The 21,219-nt window shown below is 37.8% G+C and overlaps 2 protein-coding genes across 7 annotated transcripts in view; one reads left to right on the top strand and one right to left on the bottom strand.

The window, feature by feature from the left end:
- The first annotated feature begins 89 nt into the window (after positions 1 to 89).
- On the top strand, positions 90 to 18,352 carry LOC100557158 (beta-1,4-galactosyltransferase 3). Of its 4 annotated transcripts, none has more exons than XM_008107894.3 (8): positions 90 to 176; positions 4,977 to 5,464; positions 9,519 to 9,754; positions 10,666 to 10,856; positions 12,502 to 12,624; positions 13,924 to 14,025; positions 15,653 to 15,730; positions 17,948 to 18,352. In XM_008107894.3, the coding sequence occupies exons 2-8, from the start codon at positions 5,209 to 5,211 to the stop codon at positions 17,955 to 17,957; spliced, it is 996 nt and encodes a 331-aa protein (XP_008106101.1). In that variant the 5' UTR covers positions 90 to 176; positions 4,977 to 5,208; the 3' UTR covers positions 17,958 to 18,352. The 4 variants fall into 4 exon arrangements, with proteins under 4 accessions (XP_008106101.1, XP_008106100.1, XP_003219196.1 ...); XM_008107893.3 differs by having other exon boundaries at positions 17,945 to 18,352; XM_003219148.4 differs by lacking the exon at positions 17,948 to 18,352 and having other exon boundaries at positions 15,653 to 16,855.
- The window catches only part of b4galt4 (beta-1,4-galactosyltransferase 4), a 56,310-nt gene continuing 53,443 nt past the window's right edge, over positions 18,353 to 21,219 (bottom strand). For all 3 annotated transcript variants that reach the window (XM_062974742.1, XM_008107895.3, XM_062974743.1), the window contains 2 exons: positions 20,729 to 20,833; positions 18,353 to 19,562 (listed from right to left, as the gene is read on the bottom strand). In XM_062974742.1, the coding sequence (XP_062830812.1) occupies positions 19,421 to 19,562; positions 20,729 to 20,833 (247 nt within the window). In that variant the 3' untranslated portion in view covers positions 18,353 to 19,420. The remainder of the gene's footprint in view (positions 19,563 to 20,728; positions 20,834 to 21,219) is intronic.

Raw genomic sequence — 21,219 nt, 5'->3', positions numbered from 1 at the left:
GTTCTAAGCCTCGCTTTGCATCCTAGGAACTGTAGTCCTGCGAACGGCCCGTTGTTATGCAAAATATAGAGAACGGAGGGAATAAACAGAGGGGGCGTGGCCAGGGGGAGGGGGCGTGTCCTTGGGAGGGGAGCCGTGTGGCGGAAGTGCTGCTCGCGCGCGCGCCGCTCGAGCAGGTGAGCCGTTGCTTCTCTCTTCTCTCCCCCTCCCCCCTTATTGGTCAGGTGAGGAGGGATGGATGGAAGGGGAGATGATTGACATGTGAGCCCCCTCATAGATAGAGTCGGTTGCCTTCCAGCCCATATCGGTCTCCAGTCGGTGAGAGGCCCAGGGGAGAAGTTCACAGCCCCACTGTGGAATGAATTCAGTTTGACACTACTTCAACTCTCCAGGCTCAATACTGTGTGGTCACTGGAGTTGTGGTTCTGCCAAAGAGTGCTGTTTCCTCACCAAATCAAAACTCTCACTATGCCATAGCATTGACCCATAGCAGTTAAAGTGGTGTCAAACTGCATTAATTCTACTGTGTAGATGCGTCCCACTTTTAGAATGCTGGGTGTTTCCCCCTCCCCCTTAAATTAGTAAGTGGAATAGTGCTGTGAGTCCCCAGATGTTTTGGCCTTCAATTCCTAGAAATCCTAACAGATTGAGAACCACTGGTATACTGTAGTGGGTTGCTGTGAGTTTTCTGGGCTTTATGGCCATATTCCAGAAGCATTCTCTCCTGATGTTTCACCCACATCCATGGCAGGCATCCTCAGAGGTTGTGAGGTCTATTGGAAACTAGGCAAGTGGGGCAATTTTGTGGGTGCTCAGGTTGTATGCAGTGGCGTAGTAAAATGGTGTCAGGGTTTGGTTTTTATAATTTTGTAAACATATTTTCAAGCAATGGATGGTTGAATTCATGGATGCCAAATCTGTGGGTGTAAAGGGCCAACTGTGTACTTTTGGGGGGAAAGAAAATTGGGGGGAGGGGAGAAATCCATAATTATAAGCTGTTGAGTGTATATGTTTTGAAGGACATATATTTGAAGAGAGAGAAGTTTAATCAATGGGGGCCTCATCTAAGGCCCTTCCACACAGCCATATAACCCAGAATATCAAGGCAGAAAATCCCACAATATCTGCTTTGAACTGACCTATCAGACTCCACACTGCCATATATTCTAGTTCAAAGCAGAAAATACGGGATTTTATTCATCTGTGTGGAAGGGGCCCTACACTGCCATATAATCCAGTTTATTAACCCAGATTATCTGCTTTGAATTGGATTATATGGCAGTGTGTAAACTCATTAATTTAATCCAGTTCAAAGTGGATAATCTGGATTCAGATACTGGATTATATTGCAATGTATGTAGATCCAGCAGTATTGTGACCTGCTTCATGTTCCTCCCTTAAGTTTCACTTCATGGGATAAATTGGATTTTGAAAAGTGAAAACTCTTTAAAAAGCACAAGACCAGTGCATTACCAAACCTTTCCGCATAACCCTTTTGTACTGAACCGGTTGCAGACAAAAATAGTAAGGAGGTGGGAGTGTCTTCTCCCATTTACATGGAGAGAATGTCTTTGAACTGGAGCAAAAAGGTCTCTCCAACAACCCTGTGATTCCAGCCATGAAAGCCTTTGACAACACAGTGGTGATCTTTTTATTACCTTCTCCTTTCTCTCCTCACTTTCTTACATGTTCTTGAGCAGGGATCCCCAAACCCTTTAAGAAGAGAGCCAGTTCACTGTTGATTGTGGTTTGTTGTTGCCTTCAAGTTGTTTCAGACTTAGGGCAACCCTATCACAGAGTTTTGTTGTCAATATTTATTTAAAGGAAATTTGTCTCCGTCTGAGGCTGAAAGGAAAGGAGATTTAAGAAGCAATCCCTTTGTTTGGAGGGAGATAAAGGAAAGGAGATTTAAGGAGCAAGAAGAGGGTAGAGGTAGCAGCAGGACGTGAATGGCAGAGGCAGCTGTAGTCTAAAGTTTAGAGCGGGATCCAGGTAAACCATCTTGGCTGAATCTGCCTCCCAGGCCTTAGTTTGGGGACCCCTGTTCTTGAGAAATAAAAGAAAATATTCTTCAGAAATCACCTTCCCTGTAAAATGGGTATAATGTACAGTAGCTTAGAACTGCAAGCGAATCATAGCTCCCCGTAGGCCCTAAATACACTATAGGTACTAGATCCCATAGTCCTGAAATCTAAGTGGAGTCAGTTCTGGTTAGTAGTAGAAGAAGAAACTGATAAAACCACCTCGGTATACCTCTTGCCAGAGAAAGCAGTGTGAACTAAATTGGGTTGCCATATAGGTGACTTGAAAGCATATGGAGGAAGTAGAGATTGAATCTCCAAGTAGAAATCGGTTCAACAAAGTTATCTGCTTGGGGCAAAAGACAGAGGGATCTTTCATACTAAATTACAGCACTATCTTTGCAGACTTTGCCCCGATTGCCAAATTGATGTGAGTTTCAAAAGACAAACCAAACAGGGTTTTGAAGGTTAAGTTAAATATTGAGATAGTAAGGTATAATAAAAGAAGTTGTTTAACATAAGAAGTTAGCAGGATGACAATATTTTCAGCGTTCGTGTTTAGGTTGGGAGGTGGGAAGTCCATTTTCACCTTTTATTTTACTTATGATTATTTTTATTTTATTTATGACTGATTATTATTTGTAGGTGATGGAAGGTGGAGAATTTAGTCTTAATGCATATATTGGTGGTACAAGTGATATATTGCAAAATTCGTAACTTTACAAATTGTATAATTATACTGCTGAAAAAATGAATAAATATATATATTAACATTATTTAAAAATAAAACAAAAGACGAATCAATTGAAGGTTTGCTGAAAGATGGGAAACCATTAATGGGCTTTTTGAGCTATAAGACATCTAATGATGTAATAATCTGTAGATATGGTTACTATTAACTCTAGTCAATTGAATTTAGTTAGATCTGTAATGGTGCATTAATATATTTTTATTGGTTTTTCCTTTTTCTCATCATTTTATGTAGGGAGGGGTGAGAGGATTCAGAGTTCTTTTGTGTTCCAGTTAGTGATTGGTTAGGTTGTATTTATTGTAATAGATTAGTGTTTTAGTAATATATGGTCACTTTAGTTTAGGTTAGGGTTAGCTTTGTGTGTGTGTGTGTGTGTGTGTGTGATAATATACTATATAACTTGCTTCTCCAGGACTCATTATCCACAGTTTCACTGACACTTCTAAAATATTTCTCTGTAAGTGTTTGTGGACCTCTCTAGGTCATTCAGTGCAATCCTATGGCATTCTTCCAGCCCATTCTTTCAGGTCCTGTAGTAGTATTCTATGGTATGCTTCCAGCCCAAGTATAGTCAAAATTTAGGGTTCGCTATTATCCATACTTTCAGGTATCCACTGTGGAGTGTATCCCCAGCAAATACAGTGTCATACTATGTGTGTGTGTGTGTGTGTATAATGTTTTTCTTTTTCTTTCTTCCTTGTCTCTCTCTGAATATTGATTATTCTGTAGTGACTTATTTTGTATTAAAAATCAATAAATATTAAATCTTAAAAAAGAACGACCAATCATCGCAGTATGATTCCACTATCACGATTCAGTCTTATGGAATACAAGAATTTGCACTTGAGGGATGCACATATGCTAGATTTACACTGCCATATAATGCAGTTTGAACTGCATTATATGGTAAGTGTGTGGACTCATATAATGCAGGTTAGTGCAGTTCAAACTGGATTATATGGCAGTGTAGACCCAGCCTTAGAATTCATAGCCAGAGAGCTCTAGTGCCTCACCCAACTATAAAGCATGTGATGTCCCTGTGTCAATTAAACTGGAATACAGTGCTGCAATTGTGTAGTGAAGCACCCAGATTCAGACTATTCAGACAACAGGGTTGGAGTATGAGGGAGAGACGCCAGATGATTGGAGGCGAAAGGTAGGATGAAAAGAAGTGAGTAGATGAGGGTGAAGTTCTGTATGTAAAATAATTGAAAAGCTGTTATGGAGGCACAAAACATGAATAAGAGCTGACGTTAAGCAGCTACGGTAAATTAACAAACAAGAAATGTAAAACTGTAAAGGTATAGCAATATGCTGGAATAGTTTGCAAGGGTGTAGCTAATTAGTACCTAGAACTAGTGTTAATCTGTCTCATTTAAAATAATATTTCTATAATAGAAAAGAGCATTATTGGTTATCCCTCTCAATACGTTCATCTGGAGTGTGAAGGTCTATATTTGTCTCAGAGATGTCGTTAACATCTGCATTTTGAAATAGTTCTCCCTTCTTTGACAGAAGGAAGGGAGAATGGATTGTATATATCCGGAATAACAACTAAATGAGAGAGCCAGTGAGATGTAATGGTTTGATTGTTGGACTTGGGCTCCATCTACACTGCCATATAATGCAGTTTAACTGCATTATATGGCAGTGTAGATGGGACCTCTGACTCCAGGAGACAAGGGTTCAAATCCCTATTCAGCTTTGGAAACCCACTGGGTAACCTTGGGCAAGTCATGCTTTTTCAGCCCCAAAAGTAATAGCAACCTTTCCTTCCCATCCAGATCTTCCCAAGTAAACCATACGAGTGTCTACATAAATCAGAAACTATAAAATTTTTATCTTAGCCACCTTGTTGTGCTCATGTTTCACATTAAATAACTTTAAAGGCTTATACATTTATATAAATTAAGAAAGTAAGTGAACAGAGATTCACAGTTCTCACTTCTAGTATATATAGATCATATACATTCAACTCTTTTGTCCAAATAGTCCAGTATTTGCTAATTTTGATTGACAGTGGCTCGCTCAGGCCTCAGAAAGAGGTGATTTGGAGCCATATTACACTTCATACAGAGATTGCAACCTTTCTTAATCTAAAATCATCTTCATAGGAATCAGTGCTTTTATATTGAGTTAGAAGAGAAAAAAATTGTGAAATTCCGTATTAATACATTTTTATGTTTCTCTCATATTTATTTCAGATTGAATAATGGAATATTGGGTGAAGATGCACAGAAGATGGCTAAAATCTGAAATGTTCCTCTGGAATAATATGTGAATTATATAATATTGCACTGAAGATGTAGGATACTTCCCAAAAAATGCTAGCTCCCTTACTCTGCTGTCCAACAGGAATATTTATTGCTTTTAAACCACTGTAGCCATGAAACACTGAAGTGTCCTGAAGAATTTAATATTTTGTACAGTTGACTTATGGCGTTTTGGAGGAAATCCACACTTTCTCGCATTGAAAATCCTTGTTTCCTAATTTTCTTGATAATCTTTCAAGCAATATTTATCTTGCTACTGTACAGAGGCAGCTCTTCAGTTGTGCTTCAGGATCATTTAGATATACCTAACCAAGTGGACTATTCAAAAACAGAAGATGTGTATACAAATCTCAGTTTGTATGCCCCTGTTCTTGATAAAACAACTATGCGATACTGCACATCCGATACTGTGATGAATGGTATGTATGACATTAATTTGTTGAAGTGCAGAGTAAAATACCCTTTTTTCTTCCACAGACCTAGGGTCATAAGTTGATCTGGGTCAGTGCAACAGCTTAATTATTTGACTAAGATGTGGAAACCATATACAGATGTTATGGGCACTACTCAACAGGCTGTGTCTATCAATAGATGTTGTATGAGGGCAGTTTCCTCTTCTTTCTGCAATTTTCCATGTCTTAAAATCCTGTTGTTGGGGCTGGGAAATTATCTGGTGTGAGTGAGCAGGGTGAGGAGCCACCTGCCACTTTTACAGTATCATTGAATGTATGTCTTTGTAGTATATAGATATGTGTCCATTTTGTGCTGGGATATGCCCCAGTTGTACTGATGTGCTGAAGCAAGCTCAGTATTAGTTACTAGTATTGGAAAAATAGATGGAAATAGATAACTTTTTGTCTGGTTTTTAAGAGAGAAAAGTCACCTGTGGCTTTTCTAATGATGGGATTTCAAAATATATTTCCATCCAGTTTCTCTATCCAATAGAAAATATTTGCATTTCTCTTTCTATATTTTGAGTCTAGGCAACAAGTATATATTCTCATGACCATGTCTGCTACTTTGTGTCTTTGTCTTCTTATGTGCTACATTGCATATGGTGGGATCTCAATTACTAACATAGAGTTGAAACTGGATAACCCGTTAATGGACCAAATAGTGCTTACCTTAGGCTAGTTGACAAGCTGTTTAAGATGAATTATTAAGTCATTCTTTTTATAGATACTGTTCTTTTCCTTTTCAGCCAAATTAGAAAACTGAAAAATCTGAAATATTGTAAGAACAGTCAAAATACCTATTTGATAATGAATTCTTGAGGATAGGTCAGACACTATTCTTTTATAGTGTATTTATGCGAGACTGCTTATATTAAATACAGTAGCTGGTTTGTAAGTCATATTTTTGGAACTTTTCTGTATTGTAGCAATGTTTTGTAGATAATAATACTTTACAGTATTTAGAAAAGATCTAATTGTAGATTTAGTGAAAGTTCAGGTACAACTGAAGGAGAAAGAATTATTATTTCTTGTCTATAACACAGTTTGGACTGTTTGCAGAACTTCAAAAGGCAACTTATGTTAGGAGCAGTTCTAGTTTTGTACCCCCAAGACAAAGACACTGAAGTAGATTCTTGACTTGGTTCCTTCTAATAGCAGATGCTTCAGGATGTGCCTGCATGATGATTTTAGCAAGTATAAGACCATCCCTGGGTTATATTGTTATATCACTCACATAACATTCACTACCAGCCTTTTTGATGCATGACATCTGTTTCCAAGGGTACCTATGCTATCTGAATTGATCAAACACAACATTCTGTTCCACTGCATTTTCTCATGATAATGCAAATGTCTTTGTACATTATTATTGTTTATGTATTTCTCACTTTTTTTCTATCCATAAGGAAGACTCAAAGAAGCTTACATTAAAATAATTTCAATACAATTTAAAATCTAAAAATATACAAACATTAAAACATAATTAAATATCAATGGTATTAAAACATTCACAGTTAAAATCCATAAAAACATAATCAAAGCTAAAAACCACAGCACCCCCTGGCTTGATGTTATAAACCTTCTTATTTAAAAGCCTATCTGAATAAAAAGCTTTTAGCCTGCTGACAGAAGGACAACAGGGAGGAGGCCATTCTGGCTTTCCTGGGTATTGTGTCATCTTCTGTGATTTTCCACTGCTCCCCAACATAGTCTCTGTTTTGGAGACATCCTTCACCCAGCAAACAGAGCCCAGCTATAATGATCCTGACAGTAGACAAAATCACAGAAAAACTAGAAAATTGCAGCATCAAACTGTAGAATTGGAAGTTTCCATAAATTATAATCTACTCCAAGGCTGTGATAGTCAATATAAAGGTTGGTCCCCTTCCTGCTTCCTTCTCTTGGCCAGATTAGAAATTCACAGGACAGGATCAAGCAACTAAGTAGGTGGCAGGCTACATACATACAATATTTCCTTTCTCTCATTTTACATGGGCATTGTTAAGTGTAGACTTTGAGCTTTCAGTAGATGGCAGGATTAAAAAGCAGAACTGTAGCATCAGTAAATGATAACCTTAATTAAAATGCTACCAAGAAGAACAAAGAACAATATCCACCATACTTTATTGAGGATGTGCGAATAATATGGACATTTTGCAACTACTTAGTCAAAGCTAGGAATTGAGCATTATCAAGCCTTATTCAGATACTTTTTGTATTATCAAAATGAGCTTGTCTTGGCAACAGTGATAAAACCCCAATTTTGAAATTTGGGCTGATGTTCTCTGCCTTGTCTTAGAATGGTGTCCTGGCTAGCTCTTGCTATGAAGTATCATCTAAAGAACTATTAAGAAATGTAAAGCAGATGTTTTAAGGGTGTTTAAGTTATAAGGGCTAAGAGTCACAAATATCTGTCAAGATTGCAATCCTTTAGATGCAAAATCATACTGGTGTCACACAAATGTATGGTAAATGAACCAACCTAATATAAATAAGAGCTTCTAAGAAATAATGCTTCAATTAGACTTAACAATTCAAAACCAAAATGTTCTTTTTACCACTTGAAGCCTATGGAAGTTATAGAAATGTCCTAATCTTAAAATTCAGATGTAAAGTTACTCAAGTAATAGTTTAGAACCTGATTTAAATTATGCAGAAATGGAAAATTGAAACTGTCATAATTTCATTGTTAATATTGCATGTTAGTCATCATCATCTCTTAATTTCATCCTCATTAAATAAATATTTTGAATTTCCTCATTTGATGTTATTGGAATTTTCAGTATTTTCTAATCTGTTCTAATTGTCTGGTATATAAAACTGTTGAAAGAGACTGCCATACTGTTTGTGTTGGTTTTGCTCGTTTCATTGCTGACCCATGGTACTTTGTCTTACATGTATATGAAATAACAAAGATCTGTTCCATTATGCAATGACAATCCATAGACTTGCTTGAATTGCATGAATCATTGATTTGCTCCATATAAATCTTAAACTGTGGGGGATACTTTGATATGCATTACCTCTCTTAGCTCTAAATCCTTTAGCTCTAAACCAGCACATTTCTGCAACGACCTTGCTCTGCTGGTGCAATGTTATGTTCATCTACATGCTCGCCCAGCAGTTGGAATAGCCCTATTATAAGCAGGATCAATCTATCAGAATATTAAGTAGTTGGTCAATGTATGGTTTTGTTCTAACCTCTGGTGTCAAGGCTTTTGTTTGTGAAAATGGAACATTTTTAATTTTAAAATGTTAATTGAAGTGCTGTGACTTGAGTGACCCTGGGAAGCTGCATTGTATACTTAATAGCATTTGCTATGTAGAAACGAATTAAGGATTGATTCCACAGCTTTATTTTTCCTCGTTGAAGGAATAAGAAACATGATACAACTGAAAAATTCATATGAAGTTGATTAGCTTCTTTATGATGCCTGCTCAATGTAGATTTTACATCCTGTCATAGCCACCAGATGGAACGTTTACAGGAATAATTCTTGGATTATGTTCCCTTTCTTCCTCTGTTGTGGTTGCAATGTGTTCAGAATAATTTGTTTTTATTTAAGACTATCTGCACCTTGATGTGTGTCCAAACCTGGACAAACTGTGATTTAGTTATTTACTAAATTGAGATCATAGTTTACAAAGGCAGGTGGGTATCTTGTTGGTTACCACCATTTACAGTAGGCATATTGAATCAACTGTAGAATAGCGAGTCAACACAGAGATTAATCTCATTGTTGGGAACTAAGAATAGAATTCAAGCCATAGACATTAAACGCCTCCAGAGGAAGAAAATAACGTGCATGAGAGCTCAAGGCTTATATACCATCCTTTTATTGTTAAAACAAGGCTTTTAGAAGTACTGTCTGCTAGAAAAACAATATACCTGACTCTTCTCCAAATTGCCACCATCAACGTTGGAGAATGATTTGTCCCAGTGAATGTAAACACTGATCATGAAACTTGTATTTCACAGTAGTCTTCTCTCACTCACACACAAACTTGTCTTCTACAGTTGGACCCTTGACTATCACCTTCGATATCCTACCCAGTGAAAGAACAATAATTGACAAAAACCCATATGTCCAGTCGGGTGGCTGCTATAGCCCTCCTCATTGCCTAGCCAGTTACAAAACTGCTGTCATCGTACCCCACAGGAATCGTGAGAGGCAGTTGCACCACTTTCTCTATTACCTTCATCCCTTCCTCCAGCGTCAACAGCTTTACTACTGTATCTACTTGATCCATCAGGTAAGCCCAGCCAAAGGCATATTTGAAGTCCCTAGCTCAGCTCACATGTATATGTAAATGAATTATACTAACACAAACATGTGTATTTGTCATTCAGTCTACTACTTGCGATTGTCTACAAAATTCATAGTAAGAGCAAAAGTTGCTTTATATGAAAACTTAGAGAGATGAAATTTCAAGGATGAAAGAGCTTTCTGAATTTTATGTGGGTTATCTTTTAATCAGCCATGCTGTTTTTTGTGCCAGGCAGGAGAAATGCTGTATATTCTGCCTTGTCCAGACTATTACCATGCATCCTTTTGGGAAAGAAGCACTCAGTTCATGTGGTCACTTGATGATTTTTAAAAATAATTATTGGTAACCAAGGGAAAATATTAAAGGGGATGCTTGTTAGGAAGGGAATATTTTTGTGTCATGCACATTCAGCCTTGTCTTTTACAGCTATGAATCCCAAAAATTCCCATTTCTATTCTTCACTTTAGAACTGCTGCCTCTTCAGTGTAATAAGAATCCTGAAGATGTCAGGATGCTTGGTCCAGAGCATGATTATTCTGTTTCTTCTGTCCCTTCCTTCGCTTTGCATTATCCATTTTCAGGATCTTACTATTTAATTCATTTGTTATTCTGCACTTCTGATTCAGTCCTCCTTTTCTCATGATTGGACCTCTTCCCAGTGTTCAGCCTGTTTTGTTTGAAGTGTTAATTCCACCAATAATAATACTAGCTCTTCCCACTGATATTAGACAGCAGAAGGTCTACTTTTCTTTTAAAAAAACATTATATGACTCAACCAATCACATAATTATCTTCTGTATCAAAAGGGTGATACAATCTGCATTTTGTGAGTAGACATTGCCTTGTTATCACTTTATTCATTTAGTCTGTGACTGAATTGCATGCTCTCTTACCAGGATGGAAGTGGTCCATTTAACCGAGCAAAACTCCTTAATGTTGGAGTCCGTGAGGCCCTGAAGGATGATGACTGGGACTGCCTGCTTCTGCACAATGTGGATCTCATTCCAGAGAATGATTATAATGTTTATATCTGTGAAGAATATTACCCCAAACTCATGTCTTCTGCCATTGACGTGTTAGATTACAGGTAATTTCATTTTTATTGTGTTGAGAACTTTCAGTATGATTAGGGCAAATATTGTCATGTAAATCAGTGCTTCTAGAGAATTAAAAAGAGCCAAGAGGGAAGATTTCTTTCTGTTTTTAAAGAACTGTATAGTTAATGTAAACAGTAAAGAATGGATGCATAATTTTATATGCCCTTCTTTGTGTACAATTCCTATTATCTGTTTCTGATTTAAATGAGTAGGAATTTAATGAGTAGGAATTGGTACCAAAATTAGAAATATTAATGTTGTGAGGAAAAGGATACAGTTAATGCAAACAGAAAATCCAAATAGTTGTGGTAAAATTAAAACTAGCTAAATCTTCATTAACAATGCTAAAATACTGATGCAAAGAATTAAGTGCTGAAGCTATTGGTGAAGATGATGGAAAGTGAGATAATTTTTCAGTAAATTGTGGGTCTGCTGTCTCTATACATTTCCCTTTTGCCAGTAAGTATACAGACTTCTGTATAACAGAAAATAACCAATTTGTTGCATGTGAATCATCTATTTGACACTTTTGGGTTGTAATCTTATACACACTGTCTTATGTTACGTTCTCAGTATAAATATGTTTTAGGCGTTTATTGCATGTTGTCCTGATAAATGCCCAGATTGCTTCTGTGGAGTTAGATTTATCTTCATAGAGGGCCAAATCCAACTTTAGTTCTTTCTGGAGTAGACCCACATAAATCAACGAGAAGTTAATTTAGTTGTGACTGACAAGAGCCATTCATTTAAGTAAGACATATATTAGATTTAGTCTAGAGAAATTTATTATCGTACTTTCAGCAAAACAGTGTTAACTTATTTGTACTTTAGTAAGAATTAAGTATTTGTTACAAAGAAAAGCAAGTTCCCTTGTAATGGTAATTAAAAATCAGTACCAGTTCTAGGTCAGAAGAAGGCAAAGGCAAACTCCTTCTGAACAAATCTTGCCAAGATAGTTTTGCCTTTGGGTCACCATTAGCTGGAAATGACTTGCAGGCACACAACAGTCAGTTCCAGGGTGCTTCTATAGTTCATACCGGTATATTGCCAGTTGAACTCAACCCTGCCTTTCAAATTTGCTCTTTAGGTCATTTCTTAAATAATTTAATTTTGGGAGGATGGTTTTCGAAACCGTTAGCATGTCTCACTTCTATGAAAGTACTGTGAATAACTTAACATCACTAAATTTTTGCCCAAGGTATTTGCCTCTATGTCTGGATAATATTTTGTAATGTTTTACTGAAAAGCTATGTAGTTGTTGCTCAGCACCTTGAAATTAAATGTACAGTAATTAATCAAGACTCATTGCTGTTTATCCAAATAAGACTTACTTCCATCTCAACTATATGTAGGATCATAGTCTTAGCATTGGGGTGCAGCAGCATTGAAACTTGATAGAACTCTGTATGATGAACCCATGAACTTTTTCCATAAGCAAATATACACACAGTTCTTTCTACTCTGGTGTGAATGCTAAATGTGCATTAATATGAAAACTACTTCAGTTTATGCTGCATGTGAAACTGAAGAAAAAGTTATTATTCTGATATTTTATAGCCATTTGATGACAACTCCACAAGATGTTTTGTTTTGGTCTATGTTTGTATACCGCCCTGAATTTATTTTTGTATGTAGCTTGCCCTACTGGACATTTTTTGGTGGCGTGACTGCTTTAACGCCAGAACATTACATGAAGATCAATGGATTTCCAAACACTTACTGGGATCGAGATGGTGAAAATGATGACATTGCTAAAAGGTATGATTGAGGGACGGAGTCACTGAAAAAAGATGAAAATGTACACCAGCCCCAATTTGGCAGTTTTATTTTCCCATGCACTATTTTTAAATACTGTACTACTTTTCAAGGACAGTTATTAAAGACCGGGAGATACGTAAGTTAAGTATCTAAATCTCAACATAAAATTCATTTGAGTTTTATGTATACCTTACACACATAACTTAAAAGTAATTTTACATATAATACATTTGATAATTTTGTCCATAAAACAGAGTTGGTGTACATAGAAGCACCAAAAAGTAGTCTTGTGTGGAGAATTTTGGATTTTGTAGCTTTTGGAATTTCTAGATAAGGGATACTCAAGTCTGTACGAGCTTGTCTGGTTTGTTTATACCTAGAATATTAAGAATAAGCCAAGCAGCTGCTTTCACCGCCTCCACTAAACTGCTGCTTTTACCAGTTGGAGTCGGCCTCTCCTCCCTTTTCATAGGCTTAACTGTCCTTTGAGGAAGAGCAACAGGACTATCTGCTTTGGGAGCATAAAGGTTTTATTTGTATGCTCTAGAGTCTTAATTGCTGCAATAGGAATAAGATGACATTAGTTTCTTTCTAGCAAACTCCCCATAATGTCTACCTGAAACAACAATATCAAGCTGTATTATAGCCACTTTCAGGAAGATCAGGTAGCCAAATATTTTTGCGGTGACTGCAGCTTGGAAAGGGGCAAAGACAAACTTGGATATTTTTAAAAATGATTTGTGACCTGTACTGGGAGATTTCCTACCTAACAAGGGAGGTCAAATGCTTTATATAAAGTATGGAGGAGTGTAACAGTAGAGATATTATACTAACAATATATCCTTAACAGCTAAGACACTATTCAAAATGGGCTCAGTAAGCATTCAGTTCCTTCCTGTATGCTGTGGTAGATGGTGAGATTTAGCAGTCTTCTGCAGAGCATACTCAAGGCCTATCATTGACTGTCCCCAGGGTTTTCTACATAAAAATGTTTTGAGTTGAAGGAGCATCTTGCAGTGCTGTGCTGTTGTATAATGTGACACAACTGTCAGAAAATGAGGCTTGTTCAATTTAATTCCACCCATCCTGTATGAACAAATTAACCAAACCGAACTCGGTATGGTCCTGCTGTACTGAAAATGTTTTACTTTAGAAAGCTGGAAAGGGAATTGTATATACTGAATTGTTGCACTGTACTTTATCTTGGTTAAAGTGTTTTCTTATTGAGAAGCACTCTTCTGTGATGCATTGTCCTTATGCTCTGAAATAACATTTTCCATTATGTCTTCTTTTCAAAAGGATACAAATTGTAGGAATGAAAATAGTTCGGACGCCACTTGTTATTGGACGATATAAAACGGTGGATGGTACACAACTGTCTGATTTTCCACAGGAAATAAGGTGACTACAGGTTTTTCTTTGATCCTGTGCCTTTCTCCTCCCTGTAGAAAGGCCAATCAGACATGGAGCACTAGCATGAAATTGTCCTTAGATCAGTACATAATTCTAGATCAGAGGTGTCAAATTTGTGGTCTTCCAGATGTCCCCAGCCCTCAGAAGCCCTAGCCAGCTTGTCCAGTGGCAAGGAATTCTGGGAGCTGAAGTCCAAAACACATGGATGCCTACAAATTTGACACCACTGTTCTAGATGATACAAACAGGATCCTTCGCATTTCCAATAGTGTATATCTGATGAATTGCCAGCAAAATGTGGTTTGTGTTTGAACTGAAGTGTTGCAAACAAAAGCCTGTGGTACCTGGCAACTGCATAAGAAACTAATCTAAATCCTATCAGTACAAACTGCTTCTGGCAGTTTAGAAATGTGAGGGGACACTCTATATATGCTGAAAGACATATACATTTGGTTGTTCAATTACTTCACAGCAGTGAGGAATGAAACCAGAACAATTCTTAGGGGCAGAAAACACTAGCCAAAAAAAGCAATTGTAAGGGTAAGTTTTCAAAGGACTTTTCAGGAACTTGAAGTGGGAGCTCTCTTCTCCAACGTCAATAGTTTTTTTGGGGGGTGGGGGTGCTTTGCTTCCACCAAAACTCTTTTTGCAGTGGTGGACTGTATCTGGAGCCAGACCACAGAATGTGGCAAAATGCTAGCATTTCATCTGCCAGTCTTCATCCACATTTGGTAGATAGGTGCTTAACTCTCTAGAATTTAATTATTAATTTCATAAGCTTATTTTATTGCTTTGCCTGTTGACTTTTATGAAGGGCATTCTTTTGTACACCAAATATCCTGTTGATGAACATCCCATATTGGGAGGAAGCCAGGATATAAATGTCTTCATCCTGTCCCTTGATTTCCTTGAAAACTCTTCATGCTTTGTAGTGTAAGAAAAAATATTCATTTATCTTTGCTGAAAACTCAAGCTATTATATATTAAAAGACATACAGTAATCTAGTCACCAAATTTGAGACTCAATATGAAAACTGAATTTCTAGCATTTTGTTTTCACTTCATTAGATACACCCATAGACAGTAGTCCATGAAAACATGTTCAAAATTTCTTTTTTCCAGTCAGATTGGCTTTTAAAAAGTCTTTTTGTGTTAAAACAGTGTAACACACGTGACACTATGAATACTATTGGACATTGTCAGCTATTCCATTTTTATTCTCTACTATCCTTGGGGGCCCCTGGTGGCACAGTGTGTTAAAGTGCTGAGCTGCTGAACTTGTGGACCAAAAGGTCCCAGGTTCAAATCCCAGGAGCGGAATGAGCACCCGCTGTTAGCCCCAGCTCCTGCAAACCTAGCAGTTTGAAAACATGCAAATGTGAGTAGATCAATAGGTACCACTCCGGCGGGAAGGTAACGGCGCTCCATGCAGTTATGCCAGCTACATGACCTTGGAGATGTCTATGGACAACGCCGGCTCTTCGGCTTAGAAATGGAGATGAGCACCAACCCCCAGAGTCGGTCACAACTGGACTTAGTGTCAGGGGAAACCTTTACCTTTACCTTATCCTTGGGATGCATAAATTCTGCATTTTTTGCTTTCCTTTTCCTTCAGACCCCAGTTACACACGAGGGAAACATGGAAAGATGATGGAATGAATTCTCTTGACTTCAAACTTCTGGCAAAGAAGAAGTATCCTCTTTATATGAACATTACTGTGGATATTGGGGCTGCACCCATGATCTCTCTTCAGGGCAAAAAAGAAGGGAATAAAACAAGTTTTGGCAACTTGTGAGCCTTTTTGCAATGCTGAAGTTCTCTCAGGAAAAAAAAAAGATGTGGGTGGGTAGATGTAGCTGCCCCTCTGAGGATGAAGCTTTTTTTTTTTTTTTTTTTGGGTAAGCTACCTGTAAGCCATAACAATTTCAGGAATGAAAATCACACATCTGACTGAGAGATGTAGGAAGCATGTCAGGGAGCCAGGCAGCAAGATGACATTTCCGTCACCAGAGAGTCCCCATGGAAAGCTGTGTGATGGGATAAAACACAGCATTCTCTAGCATATTAAAAGTCAAGGCATCCTAATAATCTTTGTTCTGACAGCATACCCCTGAAAAAGCACCCAAATTATGCAAACACTGGACTTGACTTAGTCACTTCCTTTTGAACTCACCAAAAGGAAAATCCTCTTCCCAGTCTGACTGCAGAAGAACCTGGGAACGAGCAGTAGGTCTTCTATACAATCTTCCCATGGATTTGTTGTATATGTGTTGTGAAGTGCAGTATCTACTGAAGCCTACACTCCGTCCTGATTCTTGAACAATTCTTAGATCAGCCTTCCATGTGAGGTCCCTGTAGATGTTTTGCTCATAATTCCCATCAGCCATTGACAAACTGACCAGGACTGATGTGAGCTGTAAACTAAAAAACTTAAAGAGAAGGCTAACTTTGGTTATAACAAGTAGAAATTGTGCATCCGTCCAGATGTTGCTGGATTTCAGTTTCCAGTATTCTTACAACTAGTTTGTAGGAGTTGCAGTCCAGCATGTGAAAAGACATGTAATTCCTATTCTAGATTTAAACTCATAGGTACTTACTGTTATTATACCCTCCAGCAACTGGCTGGAAGATAAATGGGGATATTTGACCTATTTTAGGCATCTCATTGTAGCTTATTTTTCACTGGAAATCAAATTTTCTTTCAGCAGTGTTAAGGCTTTAAGAGTACAGTTAAATGTTAACTATATTTCAGAGTATTACTTTTGTAAAAGTGTATTTTTCAATGAATTTAAATAAACCTATTGGCTTATGAAAGAACTCAGATGTGCCTTGGCTACTTTCAAAGGAAACCTTTCTTACCAAGTTTTATTAGCTGAACTTTTGAGACTTCTGTGTCCCAGGAGCTTCTGTTACACAAATATATCAGGCGAGACCTGGTGAGGCAGCCCTGATTCTCCAAATACCTCACTGTGAAAGAGGCGCTAGGCAGGCTCCATCAGTTTCAAATAAACACAGGTTGCTTACCTGTAACTGGTTCAAGTGGTCTTCTGTGAATTCACACCTATGGAAAAAATTGTGCCTGCACAGTGCAGTTTGGAACTTTCTAGTTCTCTCCAATACATTTTGGCGGTAGCCTCATTCATGCTCCTTAGTGTATATATACTATGGCAGTCAACAACATAGCCTTTTTTCTCCACCATGCCAGCAGCTAAGAACCTTCACTTTTCATTGCAATTCTATGGATAAACACGGACTTCGGACTTGACAACAGACCAGCCTGAAGATTTGGCTTTGAAGAACAGCTTGGCTACTACTTTTAAGAAGCACCTCAATTGCAAAGGCAAGATCCCTAATAATGACGGCCGCTCAAAATGCTTATTGTGTTTGGGGAGGTGCATATTATGTTATGTAAATATTACCAAGCATTTTCCCCAATGGCTAGAAAAAAATAGAGAGCAACACCTCAAAGCACTCTTTTATGAGACAGTCTTCTCTGCCAAGCAGCCGGCAAAGGGCTAGATGCTCTCGACATCAGCAGCTTCTAAGCCCTTGACCTCAGGATCGTCATTGGCTGTCAGCAGTCTGAGGAAAATCCCAAAGGTTCCAAACTCTGCAGGCACAATAATTCCCATAGGTGTGGATTCACAGCAACCACAAAGAACATTGTTTTATTATTTTTTGTTTTTGCAGATTGGTTCATATTTTCAGTTTGACTTGTTATAAATATTAGAATGTAAAGCCAGTAATAATGCATGAACTATTTTACAATACATTTCTTAAGAGCAGGATGAGGAAGCAAAATTGTTTTGTAGCGTACTACTATAATCCTAATCAAACATTGATCTCATTTTCTGACAAATGTCAAAACACAAAAAAGAATAGCAATATTTTCCTCAAAGCATTTAGCAGAAACCTTTAACCCAACACTGGAAAAACTATGTGCCCTTCTAGATATTGTTGGACTGCATATCCCAGAAGTCCTCAGAGGTATAGCCAATTAGGAGAAAATGAGGTAGCAACAATCTAGCAGCCTCTGGAGATCACACTGCCTAGCTTTTATCCTTTTATCCTATCATTGGTCCAGGAACAAGTAGTAATAACTAATTTGTTCACTCAACTAACCTAAGCAGCCACTTTAATTTGTATTTCATCCTAAATTACATAGATAGTATGAAAGATGTGAATTTGCTTTGTGTACAGGTGGTAAAGACACAAATCTCATCCATGGAGTTTGCAAAGCGACACCTTGATATTTTCTCATAATTTTATTTTTGAACACTTTTTACATCTCAATAAAAGTAACACCCAAAAATATTTTCTTTAATGATTCCAATTAGTTTTTATTTCTTTTTAAAAAATAGAACTGGTAAACAAAGATTGATTTTCTTCTAACAGAAATATCACTGTTGAAGTCCTTGTAGCAGTTGTGATGTTTCACTCCTCCCAATAAAACCTGCTATACTTTTACATAGAAAATGCAGGGTTAATTAAAGGCCCCCAGAAGTCCTTTCCTCCACAAGACACTTGCTGTGTTTCTAGGCAATTCTGCATCGGAACAGTGTGCCTATCATGCAGGGAGTTTCAAATGCCTACCTGTTGTTAATTCTGTATTCATTTGCCATCCTTCTTAAATACAAAAAAACAACTTTGCAGCTGCCATTATTACAAACTAGCTGACGAATAAAATAGGCTTCTGACATATTCTTAAACTGACACACTAATTGGAAAGCTTAACTAAGACAACAGACTCCTCTTTGGTGAGACCTGCTACATTCTAGTGAGTTTTCTGCTTTCTCTCGTTCTCACTGCATCTGTTCTTACAGGGAAGTACTATATACCGTTCTCTCAGATATTGCTTATGATGATCACCGATTCGTGTAAGAACCTGCCATTGTCAACATTGTTAGCCTATTTTGTATAAAATGTAGGAAAATTGAATTCATTCTGTTGAATGAAAAAGCCCTTGTCTCATCTTTGCACGTTTGAAAAAGTGTGGCAGTGCTGTTTGTATAAATCCCTCTTTCCACTTCAAAAAGGTGGAGATTCAATGTCAACTATAAAAAAGATAGCTTTCAGATGGAGGGGAGGGACGAATTCCTCTCTGAAAAAAAGAATTGTTTTTATCAAAAAAAATCTGACCGATACAAATGTCCCCCCAGTTAAACTCAATCATGAAAAGACCAGTGCTATCCTCAGAGAATAGCTATCAAAATTACCAGGGATTAAAAATGTTATTATTTCTCTCCCCCCCCCCCCCCCACTACCACCCCATGTATTTGCTGCTGGGGAATAATCCAAAACAAGGATGTCCAGTTGCCCTAATGCTAGAAGACGCCCCTTCCCAATCTTTCCAACAAAACCCATTAGGCACAAAAGAGATGGTTATGAAATCTTCGTTGGCCTGCCAAAATCCACTGTAATGTTGGTATACAAAGGGTTGTACTCCATAGAGAGCAGGTTATAAGAGCAGGAGTTGAGGCCATCCATTTTCCATACTCTAGATACCTGACGCAAAAGATTCATCCTAAACAAATAAAAGGAATGATAGATTATAAGATAAGGAAACCCCTGTTTCAGACCAATGAAGAGAATATAATATCTTGAAAGCAGAGGAATTTAAAGTTCCACTATGTAATTAAATTGCAACTTTGGAGATAAGATGCACCAAAACAATGAGTTTTCTGCACTCGTTTTGCAGTTTTGAACTGGCACATCCAAATATGTGGCAATAAAAGGTGGTGTACAGCAATTATCTGATTGAGTTTAACAGTCTCAGCTTCAGTAGTAGCATCAGAATTTTTTTTCAAGTTAGGTGGGTTTCTCTTCCCTCCCTTCTTCTGCTTATCTTTTTTATATTCCCCTTCCCCCATTGTCTCTTATTTGCTGATTCTTTTATTTTTTTCTTAAATGAAATATCCTTAGGTTTGTTTGAACAGAACCAGAAGGGTCTTTCCCATTCTTCCAACCTCTCCCATGCCCTCCCCACAACCCCTTTCCCTTTTAAAGTCCTGCACTGCTCTGTCCTTTTTATCTTCTTCATTAACACTGCCTTTTTTTACTCCTCCCATTTGGTTATCTGCATGTCCCTGACATCTTTCTCCCTCTCACTCTGTCTCTTTAACCCCCCTCCCCCCGCCAATAGACAGAAAGAGAAGAATTAAAGCTGCATACACAATACAGTGGAAAGGCGGAAGTGTTTGAATAACTTCTTTCTGACTTTCCTTTTTCAAAACCAGGGAAGAGTTAGAAGAATGAGTTAAGAGCCTTGAATGCACATAGGCAGAAGTGTTGTAGAGAGTTGGGTTGTTGGGCTGAGGGTGAGATCTTACATGCTTTTCCTTGAAAGCAAATGTCTCCAGAGATCAGGGGTCATTCAGGGAGGGACTGGGGGAGAGAGAGAGGAGGGAGGAAAGGAGTCCATCCATTTGGCTGTTTTCATTTGCTTTGGCAAAGCTATGATCAGGGCAAATGGGAGTCTCTGACTTCCTGCAGGCCACATAATTGACATGGCGGGCTGGATTTGACCCACGGGCCTTGTGTTTGACACATGTGGTATAGGCCAAAATGGTATTCAACTTGAGGAATTACAACTTCCACCATTCCCAGTCAACAGTACACCAAATTGTGAAAATTGTGTCCATCCTATATCCCATCAACCTGCTTATGCTTCTGAGCAGATCCCTGTCTCACCTCTGTCCATTTGCCTCATTCCCTCGGTCTCTTGTATGAAAGATCATTGTGTACTTGGCTACACTGGGAGAAGGCCTGATAACCTTCATTTTCTGCATTTCAACCCTGAAAGCAAGAACATAATGATTAGGGAGCAATAAAGTTAAAACCTATAGAGCAGGAAGTGTATACTTCAATGACTAGTCAGGAGGGATACAGTATATGCAACCTTTTAAAATTTATCACTGTCAGCTAACGACACCTGGACACATTTATGAAAACAAATAAGAGAACTGGTTGTAAGTTTTCTTTCTTAGGTTACCTGCTCATCAGCCTATCTTGAGTAGAATTCTAAGATGTGCCAAAATAAGGAAAATATAACAAGTCACCAATTACATGGAAATTAATAGAAATCAATAATTCTACTAATGGTAATGGGGTAGTTCCATAAAGGACAATGAAACTTTCCTAAGACACGTATGTCATTGTTTCTTAAATGTTTAAATTACAAC

This window comes from Anolis carolinensis, chromosome 3 (assembly GCF_035594765.1).
Source record: "Anolis carolinensis isolate JA03-04 chromosome 3, rAnoCar3.1.pri, whole genome shotgun sequence".
In the NCBI taxonomy this organism is placed as follows: domain Eukaryota; kingdom Metazoa; phylum Chordata; class Lepidosauria; order Squamata; family Dactyloidae; genus Anolis; species Anolis carolinensis.
The sequence above is the reverse complement of the archived record's forward strand: the minus strand, read 5'-3'. Positions and strand labels throughout refer to the sequence as shown.

Bases quoted from the DNA above. Each gene is read 5' to 3' on its own strand.
- LOC100557158 (XM_003219148.4), top strand. From the start codon at position 5,209: ATGGCGTTTTGGAGGAAATCCACACTTTCTCGCATTGAAAATCCTTGT. The intron at 5,465-9,518 runs GTATGTATGACA...TGTCTTCTACAG, and splicing joins ATCCGATACTGTGATGAATG to TTGGACCCTTGACTATCACC. The intron at 9,755-10,665 runs GTAAGCCCAGCC...CTCTCTTACCAG, and splicing joins GTATCTACTTGATCCATCAG to GATGGAAGTGGTCCATTTAA.